Source organism: Sarcophilus harrisii, chromosome 1 (genome assembly GCF_902635505.1).
Source record: "Sarcophilus harrisii chromosome 1, mSarHar1.11, whole genome shotgun sequence".
NCBI classification, from domain to species: Eukaryota; Metazoa; Chordata; class Mammalia; order Dasyuromorphia; family Dasyuridae; genus Sarcophilus; species Sarcophilus harrisii.
In genome coordinates, this window is record NC_045426.1 from 339,478,299 (window position 1) to 339,506,049 (window position 27,751).

At 37.1% G+C, this 27,751-nt stretch overlaps 1 protein-coding gene across 2 annotated transcripts in view; it reads left to right on the forward strand.

The window, feature by feature from the left end:
• The first annotated feature begins 11,251 nt into the window (after positions 1-11,251).
• DECR2 (2,4-dienoyl-CoA reductase 2) overlaps positions 11,252-27,751 on the forward strand; it is a 28,052-nt gene continuing 11,552 nt past the window's right edge. For both annotated transcript variants that reach the window (XM_023497761.2, XM_023497762.2), the window contains exons 1-5: positions 11,252-11,442; positions 11,844-11,966; positions 17,008-17,076; positions 23,416-23,467; positions 26,125-26,260. In XM_023497761.2, the coding sequence (XP_023353529.1) occupies positions 11,309-11,442; positions 11,844-11,966; positions 17,008-17,076; positions 23,416-23,467; positions 26,125-26,260 (514 nt within the window). In that variant the 5' untranslated portion in view covers positions 11,252-11,308. The remainder of the gene's footprint in view (positions 11,443-11,843; positions 11,967-17,007; positions 17,077-23,415; positions 23,468-26,124; positions 26,261-27,751) is intronic.

Genomic DNA, 27,751 nt, shown 5'->3' on the forward strand with positions numbered 1-27,751 from the left:
TTTTTTTTTTTTTTTGATTAGGTGAAAGAGGCCATTCTTTGCCTCATTTTTTACCCAGCCTTAATCACTGAATGGATATTGCCCAAGACAAATTGAAATTTAGGAAAGACCTTAGCTTAAAAAAGCCAATGCTTCCATTTGCCACTTGACCCATATGGCTTTGAAGGAGAGAATGAGAGTGGTGATTTTGTATAACCCTCTCTCACTTAAATAATTCACTTGCAAGACATGACATCTCCTACTTGGCCCTTTTTGAGAATAAATGACATAAGAAAAGGTGCTCTAAATCAGTTTTGATCAGAGAGATGAAAATTAAGAGAACTCTGAGATTCTGCTACACATCTCTCAGATTGCCTAAGATGACTGGAAAAGATAATGATGAATGTTGGAAGGGATGTGGGAAAACTCGGACACTGATACATTGTTAGTGGAATTGTGAATACATCCAGCCATTCCGGAGAGCAATTTGGAACTATGCTCAAAAAGTTATCAAATTGTGCATACCTTTTGATCCAAGCAAGGTTTCTATTGGGCTTATCTCCCAAAAAAAAAAGATCGTAAGCGGGAAAGGGACTCACATGTGCAAAAATGTTTATGGCAGCCCTTTTTGTAATGGAAAGAAACTGGAAACTGAGGGATGCCCATTAACTGGAGAATGGCTGAATAAATTCATAAGGTATATGAATGTTATGGAATATTATTGTTCTATAAGAAATGATCAGCAGGATGATTTTAGAGAGGCCTGGAGAGACTTACATGAACTGATGCTGAGTGAAATGAGCAGAACCAGGAGATCATTGTACACAGCAACAGCAATATTATACAAAAATCAATTCTGATAAATGTGACTTTTTCCAACAGTGAGATGACTGATGCCAGTTCCAATCATCTACACCCAGCAAGAGGGATTGTAGGTTGAATGTGGATCACAACATAACATTCTCACTCTTTTTGTTGTTGTTTCCTTGCATTTTGTTTTCTTACTCATTTACTTTCTTTTTTTTTTTTTTTGATCTGATTTCTCTTGTGCAACAAGAGAATTGTATAAATATGTTTATACATATTGGATTTAACAAATATTTTAACATGTATAACATATATTGGATTGCTTGTCATCTAGGGGAGGGGGAAGAGGGAATGAGGGGAAAATCTGAAACACAAGGTTATGCAAGGATCAATATTGAAAAATTATCCGTGCATATGTCTTGAAAATAAAAAGCTTTGAAAGAGAGAGAGAGAGAGAGAGAGAGAGAGAGAGAGAGACAGAGAGACAGAGACAGAGAGAGAGTGAGAGAGAGAGAGAGAGAGAGATTGAGAAAGAGAGAAATGACAAAGCAACAAAATGAGATTTAGTCAATTAGTCAACAAGTACTTAAGTGCTTACTATATGCCAGGCACCATGTTAAGTATTGGGGATTCAAAGAAAGGCAGAAACATTGTCCCTTCCTCAAAGAGTTCATGCTCAAATGGAAAAAACTACATATGAATAACTATGTACATACAAGACAAATAGGGAGTATTTGGAAAGCAATCTTGGGCAGCAGCAGGGTGGGGTGTAGAAGGAGTTGGAGAAGCTTTCTGCAGAAGAAGGAATTTGAGCAGTCTTAAAGGAAATCAGTAAAACTAAGTGTAGAAGGTGAGGAGGGAGAGCATTTTAGGAATTCCAGGCAGTGCAGATGGATGGGTCAGGAGTATCTTATGTGAGAAATAGAATTAAGCCAGTGGAGTTAGATTGTAAGAAACAAAATACCTTACCAAGAACTCCACTGACTAACTGATAGGAAAGATTTATTTCACATTCTTGCAAGAATAGATGCCTAGGTAAGTGGATACACCTTTAAAACTCAAAGGCAGCATTTTATCTCCCATCCTGAAGCACAAGTCCCTCCCCTGATTCCTCATTAATTGTATGTTTCAGAAATTATTCCACATGAATCTCCACCCTTCATTACAAAAGCTAGTCCCTACTCCCAAGGAGCTTACATTCTTTTGGGGGAAGATAACTAACCTCCACTCTTGACTAGTCTTTGATGTCCTTGTGGGTTTCAGTTTTCTAATTTGCTTTCATTTCTCCAATTTAATTTTCTTAACTGTGGAAACCAAATAAATACTCATCCATTTCTCACAGATTATAGAGTAGGTAGACAGGAAAGTGCAAGAAAACTGGAAATGTAAGAAAGTATCAGTTTTTGACAGGTTTTAAACAAAGAACTTTATATTTGATCTTCAAGATAATAGGAAGTTACTCGAGTTGATTGGGGAGAAATATGGTTTGACCAGTGTTTTAGGAAAATCACTTAAGCAGCTGAGTAGAGCAAATAAATACCCATACATTTTTTTCAGAAAAGGAAAAGATAATGATAAATGTTGGAGGAGATGTGGGAAAACGGGAACACCAATGCATCATTGATAGGAGTTGTGAAATGACCCAACCATTCTAGAGAGTAATTTGGAACTATGCCCAAAGGGCTATCAAACTATGTATGCTCTTTGATCTAGCAGTGTCTTTACTGGTCTATATCTCAAAGAAGTCACAAATGAAGGAAAAAGGACCTACATGTGCAAAAATGTTTATAACAGCCCTTTTTGTAGTGGCAAAAGGATCTGGAAGTTGAGTGGATGCTCATCACTTGGGGAATGTCTGAATAAGTCATGGTATATGAATGTAATGGAATTTTATTGTTCTATAAGCAATGATGAGCAGGCTGATTTTAGAAAAATCTGGAAAGATTTTCATGAACTGACTCTAAGGGAAGTGAATAGAACCAAGAGAAGATTGTACATAGCAACAGCAAGATTATGCAATGATCAGTTCTGATCGATGTGGTTCTTTTCAACAATGAGGTGATTCAGGCCAATTTCAATAGACTTGGGATGAAGAGAGGCATCTGCACCCAGAAAGAGGGTTATGAGGGCTGAATGTGGATCACAACCGTAGTATTTTCACCTTTTTTATTGTTGTTTGCTTGTTTTTTGTATTCTTTGTCATTTTTTCCCTTTTTAATCTGGTTTTCCTTGTGCATCATAATGATAGAAATATGTATAGAAGAATTTCATGGTTAACATATATTGGATTACTTGTCATCGAGGGAAAAAAATGAGGGGAAGGGAGGGAGAAAAAAATTGGAATACAAAATTTTGCAATGATTAATGTTGAAAACTATCTTAGCATATATTTTGAAAATAAAAAGCTATTATTAAAAAAAGAAATAATGAGCAGGCTGATTTCAGAAAAGCCTGGAAAAACTTATATCAATTGATGCTAAGTGAAGTAAGCAGAATCAAAAGAACATTTTACATAGCAACAAGATTATGGGATGATCAAATGTGATGAATTTGGCTCTTTTCAACAATAAAGTAATTGATGGTAATTCTAATAGATATGTTAGAAAACGCAATCCACATCCAGAGAAAGAACTATGGAGACTGAAAAATTTCACACACACGCACACACACAGACACACACACACAGAACTCCAACAGATAGATATCTGGACAAATGAAGTCCATTATCATGAACAGGTTTTTGGGAGGATCAAATGAGACTTATTTTTTCCTCCTGAGAGGCAAAGTACTATAGTATTAAGAGTACGAGAGATGGATTCAAGAAAAATTTATATTCAAATCCTTCCTCTGGTACTTAATAACTGTGGAAATATAGGTAAGTCACTTAACCTTTCTAAGCTGCAATTTCCTCATTTTTAGAATGGGAAAAATGGCCCTACTACCTCCCTTATAGCATTGTTAGGAGGAACAAATGAAATTCTGCATTTAAAATTGTTTGTATAGCTAAAGTGCTATATAAATGTTGGTGTTATTATCATCATCATCATTGTTGTTGTTGTTGTTATAATTATTACTTTATATCTTTATGCCAGATGTGTGATCTGTTTCCTGAAGCCTCTTATATTTCTTCATTCCATACACTCCAATGACTGTATTGTTTCTCTCTTTAACACAGTTGTTACCCAAAGGCACTCCTCCATGTTTTTCCCTTCTGCTTCTTTCATTTTGTCACCAACTCGTGTTCTTTGTATCTAGTACTGGTCCTATGCCTCCTACTTCATCTATTGTGTTCCTTTTGAGATCGATCCCCTTATGGAGCCATAGACTAAGTCATGTATCTCATTCCAACAAATTTTGATGATGCATATGAGATAAAATTTGCTTCTTTGCATTAGTATCTCTAGTTTATCATGGTTGTTGCCCATACTTGGTGTAGTTGTAATTGTGTATTAAGCATTACTGATGAGGGAACTAAGGCTGAAAAAAGTGAAGTGCCTATGGTCTGGAACTACTGAGAGTCTAAGGCAAAATTGTCATGTTAGCTCCTTTCCTGGATTTTGTCATCTGTGAATTTCTGGGTGTTGTAGGGCTTATATTACCTTGGCTCCATTTACCTCTGAAAACATTTTCCTATGCAGCCAGAGGTAGTAGTGGCTTTTCATAGCTAATCTTGCCACAATGATAGGTTCCTCTGGCCTAGATGGTGAGCTCAGAGGTAACATTGAAAACCTGAGATTGAGTTCTGGTTCTGCTACTTGGTAATCTAACACTAGACAAGTGCCTGAACACCTCTGAGCCTCAGTTTTTTCATCTATAGAGTGAAGGGGCTGCAGTAGATGGCATTTAAGGTGTTTTTCAACTCTATAACATCTATACATTGTTTGAGTTGTTTAATTTGTTTCACTGAACATTAATATTTATTTTAGTATTAGAATGTATTTGCATCCAAGTACAACAAAATTCTCCTTTGCCCAATTACACAAAATTGGGGATGAGGGGTTCACAACATCTATGCACTATAACTTATTCAGTCATTCCCCAGTTACTACTCAGTAATAATCTCTTCATGTTATTGATCCTCTTCAAAAATGAAGGATGAATAACAAATAAGTTCTTATTTCTATGTTCTAAATCCCCTCTAGATCTCTTATTCTATATCCTAAGACCCTGTCAGCTCCTATATTCTCTGATTCCATGATTTAGAAGCTGTTCATGTCTTTACAAGCTATTTTAATGTCCAGTTGTGACTCATTCCACAAACACTTTGTAATTTCTTCAAACTTCCTCACGAGGGCAGTGCTATCTTCTAGGTTTTATAGAACACATCCATAAGAGGGAAAGAGGGAAAGAGGCCTATTTATCTCCAAAAGTATCTCAACTGTAACAGAATTAATTCTCTTACTCCACATCCCCAATCCACTGCTTTTTCAGGAAACTGAGATGATATTAGGGTTCTCTCATTTTTTTGCACCAAGGATTAGTTTTCCCTAAAAGGCAACAAACCTGTCCCTGGAATGTGACTGTCAGAGTTCCCTGACACAACTTCCTGGTCATCTAAAGGTATAAAGAGTTCTACCCACCATTATACCATTGAACCAAGCTGCTATCATATCTGAAACCATATGGTTCCCTCTCCAGGAAATCCTTCCTTACTTTGCTAATGCCTTGCCAGAAGATTTTACTTTATGTACTGAATTGTTGTAATAGTAAGAATATCTTAACTTTTGTATAAATAGTCTAAAAATCCTAATGTTTTAGTTTGTTCTATCTGGGCTTCATTTCTTTCCTCTCCTTTGGCTATCAACAGCAATGGCAAATGATACCTATAAGGTATGGCTACCTGCTTATAAATTCTCTAAAATAAATTAACTTTTAAGAAAGTCAGTGATGATTTACCTTACAGTGCTTCAGCTTTGTAGTCTTTTACTTTTAAGTAGACATTATAATTAGTTTCTCTTGAATTGGATTGGATTGGGATTGGGAGACAGCAGAGATTCTTTTGATCTTATATGGGAAAAATTATTTACTTCTGGAAATCCTGTTAAGCTTATTTATGAATATGTATTTGTTTACTAGTTTTTACTTGTGTTTATTTTAAATAATCAGATCCAGAAAAAATGTTGAAAGAGAAGTTAATATCAACACAGTCTTTTTTATTGACTGACATGAACTCACCATATCTTTTCTTCCACTCTTCATTAGAGATAACAAATAATGAAGTGTTCTAAGTATAGAAGCAGCAGGAGACAGATCAAGTATCTGATTTTTTTCAAACTATATTATTGGATGCATAATAGATATCTCCTTTTTTCCTTTTAAGTTTTTATTAACTTTTCTTCTCCTTCTTTCACCTCTCTCCCAAATCCTTACTGAATTCTAATTAAATAAATAAAATGCAATGTTTTCCAATTAATAGTCTATGTTAATAATCCTGAATAGGCTGAGCAGACTACCAAGAAGGTAATTAAAATAGAAGTCATATACCTTTAAATAAATGTTTGATGATAGTCGTTTGAGTTTGTAATGGGTTTTTTAAAAATAGTATTTTATTTTTTCCAATTATACATAAAAATATTTTACAGAAGTTTAAGTTCCAAATTCTTCTTCCTCCCTTTTTCTTCTTTCCTCTTCCTAAAACAGTATGCAATTTGATTTAGGTTATGATGTGGTTTAGGAGAGCAATTGCTAGTTCCAAATGATGAGTTTAGCACCAAATGATAACATTGTAGGCACTAAATGGTGTTTGGTAATGTGACGAATTCACAATGACCATTCTCTTTGGCAATAGGTAGGTTGATTTAGAAGAGGTAATAGACAAAATGAAGAGATACAATAGACACCAGGAGTGGTAAATATGAAATAGAGTTGGGAGAATATATAGTTAGCAAAGAAAGGGGTTTTAACAATTAATGATGGAAAAGGCAAGCTTCTTAGTAGGATTCACAATTAACCAGAAGAAAGGGAACAGTCCATGAGGTGGGCCCTTGGCAGGCCAGGCTAATTAGTGAAAGATGTTTAGAACCCTAAAAGAGTTATTTAACTATAGAAGGAGAAAAACTAGAGGCATGGTAGGAGATGAGAGGAGAGATACCACATAGTATGGGGGGGGGGGGGGGGGGGGGGGGGGGGGAGGGGGGGAGGAAAAACACCACAAGGCAGAGTGTTGTGGTGGGCTATTATCCAAAAGGGCTTCAACAAAGATGGTGTGAGCCATAGACAGATTTATAGAGGAAATTTAACCTCAGGGGTTTGGCACAACTTGGATTTCTGACCCGACATAGCAAGGAGGCTGCCAACAACCTCCACAGAGAGTAGGACTACTTATAACCTCATTAGTGCCCTTCCCTGCCTGCCCTAGGGAGCAATTCTAACAATTCTCTAGTCCCTCTCTGTCAACTGCAACCAGTTACTCAGGATCTTATCATTTTATATGTGCAATCATAGAAAACATACTTTCATATTAGTTATGTTGTGATGTTATGCCTCAGTTCTCTTTAACTGTTCTGACTTGGTTTCCCTGAACTAGTTTCCTTTGTCTCAGTTTCCTTAACTGTTCTGTCAAATCCCCTTAGTCTTAAAAAAACAAACAAACCCATTCTGGTCCATTAAGATTGGGAACCGTTTACTCTAAGGTTATAAATTGATAGCAAGATAAACGAGAGCAGAACTCCTGACCCTTTCCTGTCCTCAAGAATTTACAATATCCCTCTAAATTATTCCAAGATACCTCACTGACATCTTTATCTCTGGGTATTCAGACATCCTGTCTCTGGGCTTTTAGGATTTATGGTCTCCCCCCAACCTGACAGAAACTTTGGCGCACTTTGGGTTCTTTGTCTTTAGAGAATATTTAAGAGGATGGCTTTCTCCTATTCATTGCTGGAAGAGCCTGGCTGCTAGATGCAGCAGGCTGGATTCTTTGAGATGACAGTCTCCTCAGCCCTGGGACCAACATGGTTTCCTTGGTCCCAGTATATCTTTATCTCTATCTGACTGGATAATTTGAGACGAGAGTCCTGTCCAGTCAATTGTACTCTCCAATTAATAAAATATTGGAAACTCTCTAATCTCTCTCCTGCCTCAGTTTCTCCGGCATTACAGTGAAAGAAGAGACAGAATGAAAGGGAAAAAACATGAAAAGATAAAATCAAAATAGTATGCTTCAGTCTCCATTCAGAGTCCACTAGAGTCTCTAGGTGTACATAGCATTTTCCATTATGAATCTTTTGAAACTGTCTTAAATTATTGTGTTGCTAAGGAGAATTAAATAATTCATAAATTAGAACACAATGTTGCTGTTACTGTGTAGAATGTATCCCAGGTTCTGCTCATTTCAGTTTTCATAAGTTCATAAAAGTCTTTCCAGGTTTTTCTGAAATCTGCCTATCAAGCTTGTAATAAAATTAAAAAATTTAATTGAGAAAAATAAATATAAAAATAAAGCAGAATGTTAAGTTCTTTGAATTCAGGAAATGTATTTTTTTTTTTTTATCTTTGTATACCTAGAATGTAGCAACATTTTTTAAGATGTTTGGAATTAGTTGAATTGAATTGTTGATGGTGGCTCTAGGAAGAAAGGGAATCAACCTCTTCTATCTCTTAGAGTAGTCCTCTCTAATATTAATTCCCCAGAAAGAGTGTAAGAGCCATTATAATACCAAAAGAGAGACTGACATTTTAAAATAGGTAATTGGTGTGAGCGATTGATACTTTCAGGATAATAATACTCTGATGTGGATGGATTATCTGTTAGTTTTAGTCGATGAGATGTGGAGTTTGAGATATCAAAGAATCCAGAGGAAAATTTAAAACAATAAAAATTTTTGAGAGTCATTAGTAAAAGGTGAAGAGATATTTTACCTCTTCTGGTATGGGTGAAAAAACAAATTGAGTGACTTTTCTGAGATCATGAGATTCATCAGCAGAGCTAGCAGATGATCCCAGTCTCCTGACTATACTTCTCTTTCCAGGAAATCATGCTGCCTTAACTTTCTGTTAATACTAAACTGTACAGTCATTAAATGGAAATTATGTTGTTTTTACTGATTAGGTAATATGCTTACTTCAATATTACTCTCTAGGCAATTATTGAACAGAAAAGATATTTTTAGTATTTACGAAATGCTAGGTAGCTTGGTGGCACAGTGTGAGGAGCTCTAGACCAAAAATCAGGAAGATCTGAGTTCAAATACAGTCTCAGAAACTTACTCGCTGTATGATCCTGGGTAAATCATTTAACTGTTAACTGTCCTCAGTTTCCTCATTTGTAAAATGGGGATAATAATATTTACATCCCAGGATAATTGTAATGATAAAATGATATGTTGTTTGTAAAGTGCTTTGCAAATTGTAAAGTACTACATAAATGCTAGGTATTATTATTATTTAAAATATGAAAAGTAATGTTTCTTTTTGGTAGACATTGACTTTGTTCCATCCACTTTCAAATTGTACTTGAGCACATTTCCACTAGATAAACTTACTGATGCACATTAATATAATAATATAATATGAGGATAAATATTATTAATTTAATAAAATTAAATTTACTAAGTAATTTAATAATAGACCATCCTGTTTTAAAAGCCAAAAAAAATTTTTTTTGTTTATAGCTCTGTTACTATGGATTAAAAAAAAACAGATATCATATATGGATTGTTAAATTCTTTTATACTCCAGCAATTATTTTATATTCTTTTGTTTATTCAGCAAATATTTGTTGAGTATTCAAAATATGCATATCCATTATTATCCTGGGTATAAAGACAAATGAAATATGGTCCTTGATCTTGAAGCTTATCATCCTAGGTTATGAGATACTTATCTCAAAATTATGGGAGATAGGCAATGCTATCTGCATTTCTCAGGTGAAGAATTTGATGTCCAAAGAGGTCAGGTGGGAATGTCAAAAATGAGACCCTGATCTGCTGACTCCAAGGCTAACTTTCTTTGTATTATATCACAGCAGTGTGTGATAAATGCCTTATGATTTATGTGGGACAAACAAAATGCTGTAGGAGTTCAGAAAAAGCAAAGATTACTTCCAACTAGGTAGGGCAGGGATTTTTTTTTTAAAACATCTTCTAGGAAATGGCATTGAGCTGTCTAAATGGATGTTGATGAGGTGAGGTGGGGTGTAGTAGGGGAGATTATTCCAGGCAGGGAAAACAGCACCAATGAAAGGCCAGACAGAGGCAATAAAATATGGAAGATTTTTGAGAAATAGCAAATTGTATAAATTGTCTAAAGCATAAGGTTAGTATGGGAGATGGGTCATGAAAGTTTAAGATGGTAGAGGGGGTTAAATATGAAATTATAGACTTTAGACTTTTTTTGCAGTACACCAAACATTGAATTAGTGATACTATGTGCAGTCACTGTGCTAAACACTGGGAACAATTTAAAACCCCAGACAATAAGAAGCCACTGATGGATTTTGGACAAGAAACTGCAATGTTCTGAGCACTGATTTAGAAAGTGTGCAAGGTAAATTGGAAGGAGAGGCTTGAGGAAAAGAGACCGTTTAGGCAAGACTATCAGCTAACTGATAGTTACAAAACCAGTTAGTTTACAAAACTAAGGATTCTATTTTCTGCCTCCAAGCATTTTAGCAAACTGTCCTCCTTTCCTCCCCTCCACACCCTTGCTTGGAGGACACTTCTTCAAATCAAACTCTTAGAATCTTCACCTTCTTTACGACTCCGATTAAGTGCCACCTCCTTTATGAATCTTTTCAGATCTTTCCAATGGATGCTGTCTTCCTTTTCCAATACCTTGTGTTATACTTATCTGTGTATATGCTATATTATCCCTCTTTCTTAGTACAATACAAGCTCTCAGAAGGTAAGGATTTTTTCCTATCACACAGGAGACACTTAAAGTGGTGGGAAAAGATTAATGTCTATGAAAATCAGATTCACACGCTCATTGCTCTGGCACATTGGAATACTTTTAGATCCTGTTTTAGGTTTACTAGGTCATAGATCTGGAACAGGAAGAGGCCTTAGAGACCATTTAGTCCACCCCCTTCATTTTACTGTTGGGGAAACTGAGGAGCAGGGAGTTAAGTAATTTTCACAAAGTTAGCAGTGGACAAACTCCCTCTCTGGGATTGCTCCCTTGGTGATCTGGGGCCGGCAACCTCTTTGCCCTCTCTAGGTCTAAACAAGCTCATAAGTTAGAAAAGAGGTTTGTGCTGCAGCCCGGACTGGTTGGTTCAGGGTCACCCAGGGAGCTAGCCGGTTAGCTGTTCCTTTCAACTTTGCAAACTAATCCTCGGTGATGTTATCAGCCACAGCAGGACAAAGGGCACAGTCTCTGATCAGCCACAGCAGGACAAAGGGCACAGTCTCTGCTAACCCCTCCTCTAGGGATCACTCTGCAGCACGGGTTTCGCAAGCGGGAGATGCCCAAGATTCCAAAGGTCCGGGTGTGAGTAGTCGGCATCCTCCTGCGCCTGCGCCTCTCTCTCTCTTCCGTCCCGGGAAGACTATAACTCCCAGCAGTGACCAAGGCTTTGCAGATGCTTAAAAGAACAAGGGGGCGGGGTCAGAGGAAGCCTCGTCCAGTTCCGCCTCTTGGGACCGTTCTGCTAGAAGGGCAGGAAAGTGGGCGCGTGCAGTCTGCCTCGAGGCTCCTTAACTACGTTTCTACAGGTCTCTTGGTTTTCTTGAGGAATTCTCAGCGGTGACGGGCCTTCCCTTCTTTGCATCACATTGCCCTTCTGTCAGCTCAGGGGCAAAGGAGCCTCTCCACCTCCCCACCCCCACCCCCGCCATTCCCTACCAAGATCCACCTGTAGCACCCTGAGATAGACCGTCCCCTCCCTAACCCCCGCTCTCTGCCCCCCCCCCCCCACCTCTGTGCCCTCTAGCCCCTCTCCCCAGTCTGGGAATCTTTCCTTGTCCCTGGGTTCTGAGGGGTGGAACGGACGGTGCTAGTTTAATGTTGGTTGTCCCCTCTCCTGGGATTTCCCCTCCCCCCAATTCCATACCTCCCCATTTGCGGAGCAGTGTGGGGACTGACCCTGCTCTTTCATGGGGGAACTGTTCCCAGGTTGTTGCAGTGTCCCTTCTCCTAAGTGACCAGCAGCCCGGTGCCATGTCTCATCCACCCCACGACGTCTCCACTGATGACTGTCTCGGAAGTTATAGCTACCTCTTCTGCCCAGATATCCTTCGGTGAGCCCTCCTAACAATCTGCACTCCCCCACCCCAAGAATGGGCGGGTGTTAGGGAGAAGTGGAACATCTTACCTAAGACTGGGAAAGGATGAATGGCCTCTTAGAATTGGGGAATGTTATAGAAGGGCATCTGGCAGAAAGAACTGATGGAGTTCAAATATAGATGGAAGCAAACTCTTTTCACTTTATTTTTTTCATGATTTTTTTTTTATTCTTTTGGTCTATTCTTTCACAACACGATTAATATGAAAATATGTCTTATAATTGATATACATATATCTCATATTAAGTTTCTTTTATCAAATTTCTTACCAACTTCGGGAGGGAGAAAATTTGGAAAAGTGAATGTCAAAAGCTGTCTTTAAATATAACCGGAAAAAATAAAACTATTAAAAAATAAAATTACTACAGACAAAAAAGTGAAAAGGATTTCTGGCTGGAAATGGAAGTAGAACTTTATACTCTTAGACTGAGACTCTTAAATTGTGCCTCTGGAGAGTCATATAGAAAGAAAGAATTTCTGTGGCTATCAAACCTAAAAAAAAAAAACCACTTTTTTATTTTATTTTATTGAAAGACTATCAGTGAGGGAAAGAGTAAGGTAATGATTCATTTGATATCTTTAATGTAAACAACTTTAACTTTGGGTAAAAGAAGGTGGTGAAGTGGATAATATTTGGCTTCAGACACTTACTAGCTGTGTGATCCTGGGCAAATCACTTACCTCTGCCTCAATTTTTAATAATACTACCTATCTACCAGCTTTGCATACTTTTTTTTAATTTAATAGCCTTTTATTTACAGGTTATATGTATGAGTAACTTTACAGCATTAACAATTGCCAAACCTCTTGTTCCAATTTTTCACCTCTTACCCCCCCCACCCCCTCCCCTAGATGGCAGGATGACCAGTAGATGTTAAATATATTAAAATATAAATTAGATACACAATAAGTATACATGACCAAACTGTTATTTTGCTGTACAAAAAGAATCAGACTCTGAAATATTGTACAATTAGCTTGTGAAGGAAATCAAAAATGCAGGTGGACATAAATATAGGGATTGGGAATTCAAAGTAATGGTTTTTAGTCATCTCCCAGAGTTCTTTCTCTGGGCGTAGCTGGTTCAGTTCATTACTGCTTCATTGGAAATGACTTGGTTGATCTCATTGCTGGGGATGGCCAGGTCCATCAGAACTGGTCATCATATAGTATTGTTGTTGAAGTATATAATGATCTCCTGGTTCTGCTCATTTCACTCAGCATCAGTTCGTGTAAGTCTCTCCAGGCCTTTCTGAAATCATCCTGTTGGTCATTTCTTACAGAACAACAATATTCCATAATATTCATATACCACAATTTATTCAGCCATTCTCCAGCTGATGGGCATCCACTCAGTTTCCAGTTTCTAGCCACTACAAACAGGGCTGCCACAAACATTCGTGCACATACAGGTCCCTTTCAGCTTTGCATACTTTAAACTGATGTGTAAATGCTATCTGTGATGATGGATCAGGAAACATCCTTATTCTTGTCATTACTAACAGGCCTAGCCAAATTTGAAAGGATTATTGAATCATAGACCTAGAGCTGAAAGCACACTGCCCCTCTCCCCCCCCTTGCTTTATGGTCCATTCCTTCATTTTACAGATAAAGAAACTGAGTTCCGGGGAAGTAAAATGACCTGCTCAAGGTCACACAGTAATTGTCAAGAGATAAAATTTAAACCTAATTTCTTTAAAGACTTAATATTTTTCCTGCTCTTCCATGATGCATCAAATATAAGACAAATGAGGGGATGTCTCTCTGTCATCCAAGGACCAATCTAAGTTCAGAGAGGCTTAATATCAGTAAATTGGCTATCTTTATTTCTTTTTGGTTTCCATCCACTAAGGGGGTAGTAACTATGGGGCTTATAATCTGTATTGTTGGAGAGAGGCTACATCTTAATGAAATCATAGATCCTTGTGAAGTATTTTTATTATTCAGAAGGCTTAGGAAACATTTAAAATTTTTACTATTTTAGATTTTCATTTTTTTAAATTCAGAATTTAATAATCACCAAGCAAATGAGTATTTCTGTACATATACATTGTCAAACCAAAGAAGAGATTGTGCATGAAACTACAAATTTCTGTTATGGAGATCCTGCTTTTCTTCTTAAAAACTTTTTAAACTTAAATACAGCATTAGAAAAGAAAAAAAAAATTACAATGTATACAGCAAATCAAAAGAGAGCATTCAATATAAACTAATAAATTTCCTTTTCAAAAAAACCTAGATAATAATTACTACACATTCTTTTCAAAGCTGCCCTTCTTTTCTTTGCTTCCTTGTTGGTTTTCTTTTGTTCTCTGCTGTGCATTTTTTACTTTGTTTTTTCCTCCTCCCTAAAGAAGGTTATATAATTAAGCCTGGATATATACATAGATATCTATAAGCATACATTCACACATACAAATAAGACTGTACTATGCTTATTTCTATCTGTCATCTGTTTCTCTGAAGGTTCTCCTATCTTCCTTCATATGTGGAAGTCTTTCTAAACCAACCAGCTCTTCACTTCCTACACTACTGCAGTACTTACTATGCACTCTTATCACATCCTATCTGATTGTCTACGAAAGTTTTTTTCTCCAATTTCTACATTCTTCCTATTCTAGATTATCTAGATTTGATTTATACAAGAAGATTTTCATTTGAAATAATCAAAATTGTTCTTTTTACCAAAATACTGGGGAGAAGAGAAAGGAGAAAGGAAAGAGAAAAACATAACTTGGGGTAAATAAGATGGCAGGAAATACAGACTTAGTTATTTTAACTGAATGTGAATGGCCATCTTACCACTTCCACTTTAGTGGATAGCAGACTGGATTAAAAGCCAGAATCTTGCAATTTGTAGTTTACAAGAAACACATTTAAAGCAGATACATACAGAGTAAATGTAAAAGCCTGGAGCAGAATCTATCATGCTTCAGGCGAAGTAAAAAAAAGCAGGGATAGCGATCTTGATCTCAGATTAAGCAAAAGCAAAAGTAAATCTAATTAAAAGAGATAAGGAAGGAAACTATATCTTGTTAAAGGATACCATAGATAATGAGGCAATTTCAATACTATACATATTTGCACTAAGTAGTATAGCATCCAAATTCCTAGAGAAGTTAAGAGAACTGCAAGAAGAAATAAACAGCAAAGCTATACTAGTGGGGAATCTCAGCCTTTCTCTCTCAGAACTAGATAAATCAAACCACAAAATTTTAGAAAAGTTAAGTATGATAGATCTTTGGAGAAAATTGAATGGAGACAGAAAGGAGTATACTTTTTTCTCGGCAGTTCTGGAACCTGTACAAAAATTGACCATGTATTAGGGCATAAAACCCTCAAAATCAAATGGCAGAAAGGTAGAAATAATAAATGCATTTTTTCAGATTATGATGTAATAAAAACTCATGCAATAAAAGGCCAGGGGAAAATGGACCAAAAATTAATTGGACACTAAATAATCTAATCCTAAAAAATGAATTAGTGAAACAACAAATCATAGACACAATCAATAACTTCATCCAAGAGAATGACAGAATACCAAAATTTGTGGGATGTTGTCAAAGCAGTCATTAGGGGAAATTTTATATCTCTAGAGGCTTACTTGCATAAAATAGAGAAAGAGAAGCTCAATGAATTGGATTTACAACTAAAAAAGCTAAAATAATTAAAATTATTCTTTTTACACTCCTAACATGTTCTCTCTTATAGTTTAAAGTCTGATACTGTTGAATGTTTACATCTTTTTTTTTTCCTGGATTCTTTTGCTTTTCCAAATGAACTTTGTCCTTATTTTTAGTAATCTAATTTGATTGATATTGAATAAATAGAATAGTTAGGTAAAATTGTCTTTTTAAAAATTTCATTGGCTTTACCAGCCCATGAACAATAAATAATAACTTCAGTTATTTAGATCTGAGTTTGTATTAAAAGTGCTTTATGTTTGTGTTCATATAGTTCCTGTGTCTGTTGCTTTTCTTTTTTAAAATCTTTTTTTATTCTGAACCTAACACCAAATAAAATGGGAATTTCTATATACATTTTTAGAAAAGGAAAAGGAGTTGGTATATAACACTGACTCTATTAAGTGCAGTTAGCACTTTTAAAATGTAGCTTTAAGCTTTTCTATTTGTCTATGATTTTTTCTGACTTTTCATGCATTTTTAAAATAAGATAATGAGCCTCTCTTTTCTTCTTCTTTCCTCCCCTTCCCTCTTTCTTTCAACTTTTCTTCCTTCTCAAATCTATTGTTATTCCTCTCCTTCCCTTTTAATTAAAAAATTAAAAGCCTTTTTCTAACAGATTTGCATAGTCACTTGCTTTTCTTTTTAATCATGATAACTACAACATGCGATTTTCAGTGACATTTATTTGTTTTTTAATTATTAAAGCTTTTTATTTTTGAAGACATACGCATGGACAATTCTTCAACATTAGCCCTTAGAAAACCTTGTGTTCCAATTCACCCCTCCCACCCCTCCTTTCCCCTCTGTGTTGATCATTGTATAATCTTGTTGCCGTGCATAATGATCTCCTGGTTCTGCTCCTTTCACTTAGCATCAGTTCATGCAAGTCTCTCCAGGTCTCTCTGAAATCATCCTGTTGGTCGTTTCTTACAGAGCAATAATATTCCATAACATTCATATACTGTGATTTATTCAGCCATTCTCCAGTTGATGGGCATCCATTCAGTTTCCAGTTTCTTGCTACTACAAAAAGGGCTGCCACAAACATTTTTGTACATGTAGGTCCCTTTCCTTCCTTTAAGATCTCTTTGGGGATATAAGCCCAGTAGAAACACTGCTGGATCAAAGGATATGCACAGTTTGATAGCCATTTGGGTATAATTCCAAATTGCTCTCCAGAATGGTTGGATCAGTCCACAACTCCACCAACAAGGTAGTAGTGTCCCAGTCTTCCCACATCTCCTCCAATATTCGTTATTATCTTTTTCTGTCAGTGACTTTTTTTTAAAGAAATTTTCTTTTTTCTACAGTGACAAAGTGGCCTTTATCACTGGAGGAGGTTCAGGAATTGGGTTCCGAATTGCAGAAATTTTCATGCGGTATGTCTCTGTTTATTAACTTCCCACCTTCTCTGTCTTGACTAATTTTGCTGCCTAGGATTGGACAGAATCATGTTTGGTGGCTGGCTACTTTTTACTCTTTGACTAAATGTCCATCCCTCTGCAGGGGCTTCCCTCAGTGTCCACATGTTCTAGTCTTTCCCAGCCATTGCCCTTTTCAAATTATGTCAGTTATCAAATCATTGTAATTCTATTCCTATAGTATATCTACATTTGACTCATTATCTCTTTCCATTGTCTTCATTACCATCTGCCTGCCTTATTGCAATAGCTTCCTAACAGGGCTTCTTACCCTTTACTTTCTCCTTCTCGGTATCCTTTTTCCACATCCTTAATCATTTTCATTCATATATGTGATCATACCACTCCTTCCTATTGCTTCCCTGGAAAAACTTATAATCCTTTGCCTGCCATTGAGACTCTATACAGTCTGTCATCCTGTCATTCTAGTTTTACTTCCTACCACTTATTTTTTCTTTATAATAGGATGACTCTTTCCTGAATTCTCTTTGTGTTCTGTCCTTTTTGCTCATATTGTGCATGGAATGCCTTCCCTGACCACTTTCATGTTCAATTTCCTAGCATTCCTTTCCAAGCCAGATGAAATGCCAGTCCCCCTCCAAGAAGTTTTGCATAATCTTATGCCCCCTGTCACCTTGTTGATAAATGATTTTTCTTCCCTTTGTTCTCATGTAGCACTTTCTCTTTTATGTATTTATCATGGTTTATTTTATATTCCAATGCTTTATGTGTTTTATATCTCCCTACACCACTGTAAACTCTGTGGCTGCAAACTTAGTCATTTTTGTCTATTTGTCAGTTTGAAATGTGGTTCTCTGCACTTAAAAGATATGATGGCCCTTGCCTTACTTACCTCATAGGCCTCTTGGGAAGATCAAATAGAATAATGGATGGAAACAGTTTGTAAGCCGTAATATGATGTGCAAATCTTCTCTGTACTGTTATTGTTGTGTTGTTCTTTGTTTTTTGTTCTCAATACCTTGAATTGGGAGTAAATTGAGTTTAAGTTAGGCAGAACTGTGTAAAGTCTCTCTTCCAGACATGTCAGAGTCCAGGGCAAGATGAAAGTTAAGATGCCTATCTATGGTCCAGTGGAATTTAACTAGCCCAGGAATTCAAGTGTCAAAACTTAAGAACTACATGGTAACTTGGGGGCAGGAAGGACATCTTAGTGAACTTGTAAAGAGGGAAGAGAGTTTTGTAGCTTCTGTACCTGCTAAGTTCCCTACAGTTACATACAGTGTTGATGCAGATTATTTGTATCTCACATACAACAAACATTTATTAAGCACCTTCTGTGTTCAAGGTATTACATAAAAATCCGTGAATATAAAGACAATGAAAAAGGGCTCCTGCCCTAAAGGAGCTTGTCTTCTAATTAGGAAGGAGACTACATGTAAATAGATAAATATGTGCCTGACAGTTGGAAGGGAGACAGCACTATCAACTTTAAAGAAGGATATCCTGGAGGAGATACAACCTGAGAAGCCTTGAAAGGACTTGGGATTCTTGAGTGCATTCCTGACTTTGGGAATAGCTTCTGCAAAGGCAGAGAGGACTTAACCTGCTCTCTAGATTTGAAACAAGTTGGATTGGTCTCTTTCATCCTGTTGCTTGCCTTTCTTCCCAGGGGAAGAAAAAAAAGAGTTTCCCCCTCCCCCCTCAGCTACTCTGAATACAGACTGCTTTGAATCATGCCAGCAGGGCTAAGTTTTCCCCTTCCCTATCTCTTCCAAGTAAGATAAGGAGTTTTATTAGCAGACCTGTGTGTAGGCTGTTCTATATGTTGAGTTCTTGGTGCAAGTAATGTGTGTTGGGTATTTGTGAGGAGGGGGTCAACATTTGTTTATTTCTGAGCAGCCCTGGGAATGGGGATGGGGTTAAGTAAAAATTGTCCTGGATGATGCAGCAAATGTGGATACATTGGGAGCTGTAATCACAATCCTGCATACAAGCAGCCCAAGCTACAAGCTTGTCTTCTCACTGGAAGCAGCAGTGAGATTCGGCAAACCTTTGGGTGTCTGAGCAGCCTTTTAAAAGATCACACTGATCATTTCCATGTGTGAGGAAGGGGCTAGAAAAAGTCCCTTCAAAATTGTCTGTTTACCCAACTGTGGAGTGATTACCATAGCAGTCGGGGATCCCACTCTATGGTCAATACACTAAAAAACGAGCAAAAACTTATGAAAAGCTGGTTCCTCTCATCATTAGTACATGGAATATGCGTATGCTTATAGACAATACAAAATCTAGTAGACCTGAAAGAGAACAGCTCTTGTTGCAAGAGCATTCAATAGGTAACTCATTCAAATAGCAGTCCTGAGTGAAATAAGGCTGATAAATGAAAACCAGCTTACTGATGTGGAAGCCAGACACATATTTTGCTAGAGGGGCTCAGTGAAAGGGAGTGCCATGAAGCTGGTGTAAGTTTAGCAATCAAAAATAGTCAACAAGCTCCCTTGCTTTCCAAAAGGCGTGAACACCCTGCCACCATCATTAGTGCCTCTGCTCCCACCATGACCAACCCTGATGAAGTCAAAGAAAAATTTTATGAAAACCTGAAGACCCTTATCATTAGTGTACCAAAAGAGGACAAGCTTATAAAGCTGGGTGATTTTAATGTTAGAATAGACTCAGACTACCAGACATGTCAGGGAGTTCTTGGGAGGAATGGAGTTGGAAAGCAAAAGCAATGGTCATTTCTATTAAAGATTTGTGCATCTCATGACCTTTTCATCATCAATATTGTATTCTGTTTACTTAAACACAATAAAATTTTGTGGATGCACCCTCACAGCAAACATTGACATTTAATAGACTATGTGATTATAAAAAGAGACAGGATGTGAGAGTGATCAGGGCAATGTGGGGTGCAGGGTACTAGACTGATCATAAATCTATGATAAATCTTCTTCAAGATGAGTGTTGATATACCGCAAAAGTAGTGACCCTTGGGCAAAAAGACTACTAGAAGAATTAATGTCAACAGATTAGAGTGCTTCTCTGAGAGGGAACAGTTTGTTGCCAACTTGGAGGGTACGTTGAGCCAACACACATTTGGCAACAATGGAGTAGAAAAGGAGTGGGCAGCTTTCAGAGATGTGGTATACAACATTGCATTTGCTTATCTAGGTCAGAACACTTGCAAAAATCAAGATTGGTTTAATGAAAATGATTTGAGAAATTTAGACGCTGCTAATGAAAAATGAGAACTCCACAGGGCATACTAGCAGGATAGTTCATTCCTAAGAAGGTAGCATTCAATTTCATCAAAAGTAAAGTACAGTTGAAATTTAGAGAATTTCAAGATGAAAATGTTTTACAAACTTTAAAATGAATTAATAATATAAAAGTAGACATCTGGAAAAAAAAAAAAAAAAAAAGAATCCAAGGATAAGCAGCAAGGTTTGGCGTCACAGTATTTTGAAACTAAATAAAGAGAAAACAGCCAGGTGGGGCACCATCACACTATCATCCCTGATCCTCCAGAGGCCACCTGCTAATCCACAGTCCAAGAACACAGTGCTACATCCAAAGCTTTTTTACTGAAGGCTATTTATGGGCCAAACACCTATGGTGCATCTCATCTACTCATTGCTGATTCAGGTGTCACACTAAAAGGACATGATTCTAGAGAGATGGGTCAAGCATTTCTAAAGTGTTCTCAACAGATCATCATCAATGAATGCTGAAACTATTGACTGTTTACTTAAAGTTGAAATCATTCACTCCCTAGATGAATTTCCAACTGAAGAAGAGAGCTGGGATTTACAAGGTAGAGGGTCCATTGCTTATACAAAAACTGACTGAAATTTTCTATATGGCAAGAAGAAGTTATGCCCCAGGAGTTCAAGAATGCCTCCATTCTTCATCTTTGTAGAGTTAAAGGAAATAGATTGGCTTGTGACAATCACAGAGCAGGGGGTCTCTCTCTTAATCACTGCTGGCAAGATTCTTGTCAGAGTCCTTCTTAATAGGCTGACCCTACACCTAGGAAAAAAGTCATTTACCTGAGAGCCACTGTGGCTTCAGAAGGGGCTGGGAGACAGTTGGTATGATGTTTACTGCCTGACAACTTTAGGAAAAATTACAGGAGAAGAAAAGAGGTCTATATACAAAATTTGTAGATCTGATGAAGGCCTTTGATATTCTCAGTCATGAGGGCTTTTGGAAAATCATGTTAAAATTCAATTGCCCAGAGAAGTTCATCAGTATAGTTCATCAATTTCATGATGGCATGCTTGCCCTGGTTCTGGACAATGGGCAGTGCTCTTGAAGTTTCCCTTTCACCAATGGAGTGAAACAAGGCTGTGTGCTTATTCCCATGCTTTTTAGCATGATGTTTTCAACGGTGTTGTCCAACACCTTCATTATGGACAAACATGGAATCAAAGTCAGCTACCTCAATGATGATAAATTCTTCAACTTGAAAAGGCTACCAGCCAAAGCTAAAGTAAAGAGAATATTGGTGCATGATTTTTTTGTTTACAGATAATTGTGTAGCCTCCGAGGCTGAGATGCACCAAAGTATAGATCAATTCTTTACTGTTTGTGCTAATTTCAGCCTAACAATTAATACAAAGAAAACACAGGTCCTCCATCAGCCTTCACCCCACCATTAATATGTAGAACCATCAGTTATAGTAAATGGTGAAGTTTTGAATGCTGTGGATAAGTTTGCTTACCTTGGTAGTATATTTTCCAGAGATGTCCACATTAAAAATGAAATTGAATATGCATTGCCAGCACTAACTCAGTGTTTGGGAGGCTCCAAAGGAAAGCATGGGAGAAGAGAGGTATTAGACTGACTACCAAAGTGAAGGGCTTCAGAGCTGTTGTGCTAACCTCATTGTTGTATACCTGTGAAACCTTGGCAGTATACTAGCACCATGCCAGGAAACTGAATCACTTCTGTTTGAATTGTCTTAGGAAGAGTCTGAAGATCACCTGGCAGGATAAGATACCAGACACTAAGGTCCTTTTTTGAACTAAACTGCCAAGCATTCCAACTCTACTGTGGAGATTGACCACATTGTCTGAATGTCAAGTATATTCTTGCCAAAACAATTATTTTATGGAGAACTCACAAATGAACAAGTTCTCACAAGGTGGTCAGAAAAAAGTGTATCAGAACACTCTCAAGATTTCTCTTAAGAACTTTAGAATTGATTATATAACATGGAAGACACTGACATGATACTGCCCAGTATGGTGTGTCCTCATCAGAGAAGATGTTGTGCTTTTTGAGCAAAACAGAATTAAATAAACCCAAAAGAAATGCGAGATGTGTAAAATTAGAGAAGCTACCCCTAATGTTCATATGGACTATTTATGCCTGATGTGTGGCAGAACACTCCAAACTCATATTAGTCTGATGAGCCACAGTTGGACACACTAACTCAACTCTAATATAGTGATGTCATTTTTGTTCTCTTCAAAAATGAAGCACAATAACCAAGCCCATGGAACAAGAGATTTAATAATTATGAGGATAGTGCTCAGAGGCATGGAGCTCAGAACAATGAGGATAGATTTTGGTAGGCATTTATATGAATCAAAGGAATTGAATTCGTTTCATAAATGTTTATTAAGTACCTAGTATGTGCTGGAGACTGTGCTAAGTGCTGACATATCCAAACTTAAACGTCATGGTTCCTGTACTCAAAGAATTTACCTGTCTCTAGGGTGATGTGAAATCTATATAAATAATTATAATAAAAGTAGAGTATGATGAATGCCCAAGAGAATGCTAGGGGGCATCTCCTATATTACTGGCCCAAGGTGGCAAGGAACATTGTGGGCACATGTTCAAATCAGATGTGATGCAAATCTCTAAGCCTCCTTTGAGCTCTAAATTGATGGTACTTGTGTTGCATGGAGCAGAAAGCAGTCTTTGCCACTGAGGTGTTCACCATTGTGTTTTGGTAGAGGATGTATCTTTGTATTGACCAGGACAGCCCAAATAAGGTGGACATTTAACTGAGGATTCCAGATGCAGGGAACTCTTCCTAATCAGGACTGTACTTTAACTCCTAGCCCACTTGACCCTAACCCAGACCCTAGCCCTTTTTTTGCCCTACCTCCCTTGCTAAATCCCTTTGCTTCTGGGTGATGATGTATTTAATTCATTAGATCCTTTTCTAAGAAAGGATACCCCATATGCCCTCTTAGATAAATGATAAAGAAGGAATCCCCGAGTATGTTTTGTTTCCTGCTCTTTATTGTTCAGTCTTATCCTCTTGGTATCTGCCCCTGTATCACTGGTATTTGTTGACTTGAATTGTTTGTGTTTTATAGTCATGGATGCCACACAGTCATTGCCAGCAGAAACCAGCAAAGAGTATCTGATGTGAGTAGGATGTTCCTGACAGTTGGGACTTTTCTTTCTTCATTCTCCTTATTGATGGGGCAGGCATAGTGCAGTAGGTAGAGCATTGACTCCAAGGTCTTGACCTTGACCAAGAGCATTGACCTTGGAGTCAAAGGACCTGAGTTCAAATCCAGCCTCAGCATTGATCCACACTTAACACCGTACACTAAGATAAGGTCAAAATGGGTTCATGACCTAGGGATAAAGAATGAGATTATAAATAAATTGGAAGAGCATAGGATAGTTTACTTCTCAGACCTGTAGAAGAGGAGAGAATTTGTGACCAAAGAAGAACTAGAAATCACTATTGACTACAAAATAGAACATTTTGATTATATCAAATTGAAAAGTTTTTGTACAAACAAAACTAATGCAGACAAGATTAGAAGGGAAACAATAAACTGGGAAAACCGTTTTACAGTCAAAGGTTCTGATAAAGGCTTCATTTCCAAAATATATAGAGAATTGACTCTAATTTATAAGAAATCAAGCCATTCTCCAATTGATAAATGGTCAAAGGATATGAACAGACAATTCTCAGACAAAGAAATTGAAACTATTTCTAGCCATATGAAAATATGCTCCAAGTCATTATTAATCAGAGAAATGCAAATACCTGAGATACCACTACACACCTGTCAGATTGGCTAGAATGACAGGGAAAGATAATGCAGAATGTTGGAGGGAATGTGGGAAAACTGGGACACTGATACATTGTTGGTGGAATTGTGAATACATCCAGCCATTCTGGAGAGCAATCTGGAACTATGCTTAAAAAGTTATCAAATTGTGCATACCCTTTGACTCAGCAGTGTTTCTACTGGGCTTATACCCCAAAGAGATACTAAAGAAGGGAAAGGGACCTGTATGTGCCAAAATGTTTGTGGCAGCCCTGTTGGTGGCTAGAAACTGGAAAATGAATGGATGCTCATCAATTGGAGAATGGTTGAGTAAATTGTGGTATATGAATGTTATGGAATATTATTGTTCTGTAAGAAATGACCAACAGGATGATTTCAGAAAGGCCTGGAGAGACTTACACGAACTCATGCTGAGTGAAATGAGCAAAACTAGGAGATCATTATATACCTCAACAACAATACTATATGAGGATGTATTCTGATAGAAATGGATTTCTTCGACAAAGAGAAGCTCTAACTCAGTTTCAATTGATCAAGGATGGACAGAAGCAGCTATACCCAAAAAAAGAACCCTGGGAAATGAATGTAAACTGCTTACATTTTTGTTTTTCTTCCCAGGTTATTTTTACCTTCTGAATCCAATTCTTCCTGTGCAAGAAGAGAACTGTTCGGTTCTGCACACATATATTGTATCTAGGATACACTGTGACATATTTAACTTGTATAGGACTACTTGCCATCTGGGGGAGAGGGTGAAGGGAGGGAGGGGAAAAATCGGAACAGAAGTGAGTGCAAGGGATAATGTTGTAAAAAAATTACCCAGGCATGGGCTCTGTCAATAAAAAGTTATAATAAAAAAAATTAAAAAAAAAAAAAACAACAAATCCATCCTCAGACACAGAATACTTACTAGCTCCAATTGCCTCCTCCCCCCTGCCAAAAAAACACCAAACTATTCTTATTGATAGGAAATCTATTTCTCAGGGGTTCATTGTAGATGTGACAGTGTCCTTTTCAGGGATGATGGTATGATGATGCCATCACCTGGCTGTTTTCTCTTTATTGTGACCCCAAATCTTGCTGCTTATCCATGGATTCTTCTTTTCTGGATATCCTCTTTTATATTTATAGTTATATTATTTTATATTATATTTATATATTATATTATATTATATTTATTAATTCATTTTTAAGTTTACAAAACATTTCCAACTTTATAGCCCTGTCAGGTACATATTGCAAACATTCCTGCCAGTTTACAGATGAGCTTCTAGAAGTCAAATGACTTATCTCAGCAACACAACTAAAGAATGTTGAAATGTGGCTAAAACTCAGGTCTTTTGACTCCCAAATCCAGTGTTGTTGTTTTTTTCCCTCAGTGCACCTGGTTGCCTCACTTGCCATGTTTATTGAGTTACTTGTATGCTTTGTAGTAGTTGTAGAGTAAAAAAAATGTGGGGAAATAGAGATCATTGAAGCCCTGTGGGTGGAAGAAGGTAGATGAAACCATAGCACTCTCAGGCTGGAAAGGGAAAACTTTTTCCACTGAGTCCAGTGTCCTGGGTGCTATCAAACCTGTTTTATTGTAAGGGAAACAAAAAGGAACTTGGTATAGCCTCCCTTAGATTACTAGTAGAGTCAACAGAGACTAGAAGTATCCTTTTCTACTCTACTGCTTCTGTTTCCTCATGGATTCCTTCCTGGGATGAAAATTCTAATTTGTGTAGAACTTTACAAGCATTACTTAAAACTTGTGAATTAGTCACATGTTTCTAAGCTACTTTTATTATCCTATTTTTCTGATGAAGAAACAGGTTTAGAGAAGTGGAGGGATTAGTGAGTAGTAGAGCCATGACATGAAGGCAGGTCTTTTGGTTCTTGTTCTTTTTGCTATTCCAAGATCCCTCTCAGAGGTGTCATTGTGAATACATCATGGTGTGATAGAAATAAATAATAGGCCAGTGCCCAGATATTTTGTGTTGTCTTCTGATGCAGGCTGCCAAGAAATTGGTTGGTGCTACTGGTCAGCAATGCCTTGCTCTGTCTTTGGATGTCCGGGAGCCTCAGACCATTACTGCTGCAATTGATAAGACTCTAAAGAAATTTGGCAAGATTGACATTCTCATCAATGGTGAGTTCCCATGGAGAGAAGACAAAGGGCCTCAATCTTCAGTGGAACAAACTGAAGGAGGACATTCTTTGTCTTCATAAGGATATGAAACAATAGATAAGATTTAGGGATTGTATTTAGAACTTAAAAAGAGATCTAATGAAATTATCTAATCCAGCTCCCTCATTTTACAGAGGGGGAAACTAAGGCCCAACATTATATAGTTATTAAATAGCAAAGTCAAGATTTCAACTTGAGGTCTTTTGACTTCAAAGCTAACAATTTTTCCATTGTATTATACCCTGCTTTACAGAGTACCTAGTCTAAATTATATCCATGTAAGAATCCCTTTTAAAATTTGCTACCTCCATCCCATGCACCTAGTCATTCAGTCTCTATTTGAAAACTTTCAGTGATAGGAAACCACAGCTTTCCAAGGCAACCCTTTCCTTTCATGCTTTTAATTGTTGAAGAAGTTTGTTCTTATAATAGCTTTCTGGGAGCAAGTAAAATAAATCTGACTTCTATTTGATGGACCTTTAAACCCATTAGAAGAAAACTATCATTTCCCCTTAACTTCTTTTTAGGTTGTCACTCCCATTTCTTCCATCCATTCTCTGCCCTGGTCGCCTTTACCTAAAACTTTCTAAAATATGATAATCAAAACTCTCTATGATACTCTAAATGTAGTTTGACCATGGGAAAGTATAACAGAGTTATCTATCATATTTCTCCTTTTGGATACCTTGCCCTTTTCTCGTGAAATTTAGGGCAGCATTTAAAATTGTTAACTCATTTTGAGTTTGCAAGCTATTAAAACACACAAGCTATAGTCTAGGTACAGAGGACTTCCTTCCATCTTGTACTTATAAAGTTGATTATTTGAACCCAAAAGTAAAATTTCATATTTATTCATTTTCACTTTATTCCACTTGTCCCATGGGTTTTAGGGTGTCAAAATTTTTTTGAACTTTGATTCTGTATTCAATGTATTAGCTATCCTTCCCAACTTTGTGTCATAGTCACATTTGACAAATGTGCCTGTGATAAAAATTTTAAATAGCATAGGGCCAGAAACCCTGAGAGTCTTTCCCTCCCAAATTGATTTTTTTTAACTAGGTAAAAGAGGCCATTCTTTGCCTCATTTTTTACCTAGCTTTAATCACTGAATGGGCATTGTCTCAGTCAAACAGACCCGGGAAAGACCTTAACAACAGCAAGAAGTTGACATCTACCCACTTATGATTACTTTTTGAGTAGTCAATTAATTGTGCCAGCTAATATTTCGCAGGTTCTACCCTCTTTTTCTTTTAAAAATCTGTACCTCCAGGCCTTTGCACTTTGTTCTCGAAAATCCTTCAGAAATCATCAGTTCTAGCTCATCATGATGGCTGCTAATTCTTTCAGTACTCTAGAAGTGATTTATTTCATTCAGGTCTGGTATTATGGACATTAAAGGCACCTGGTCAAGCCAAGTAAGTAGTTATAAATGCTGACTATGTTCCAAAGAAA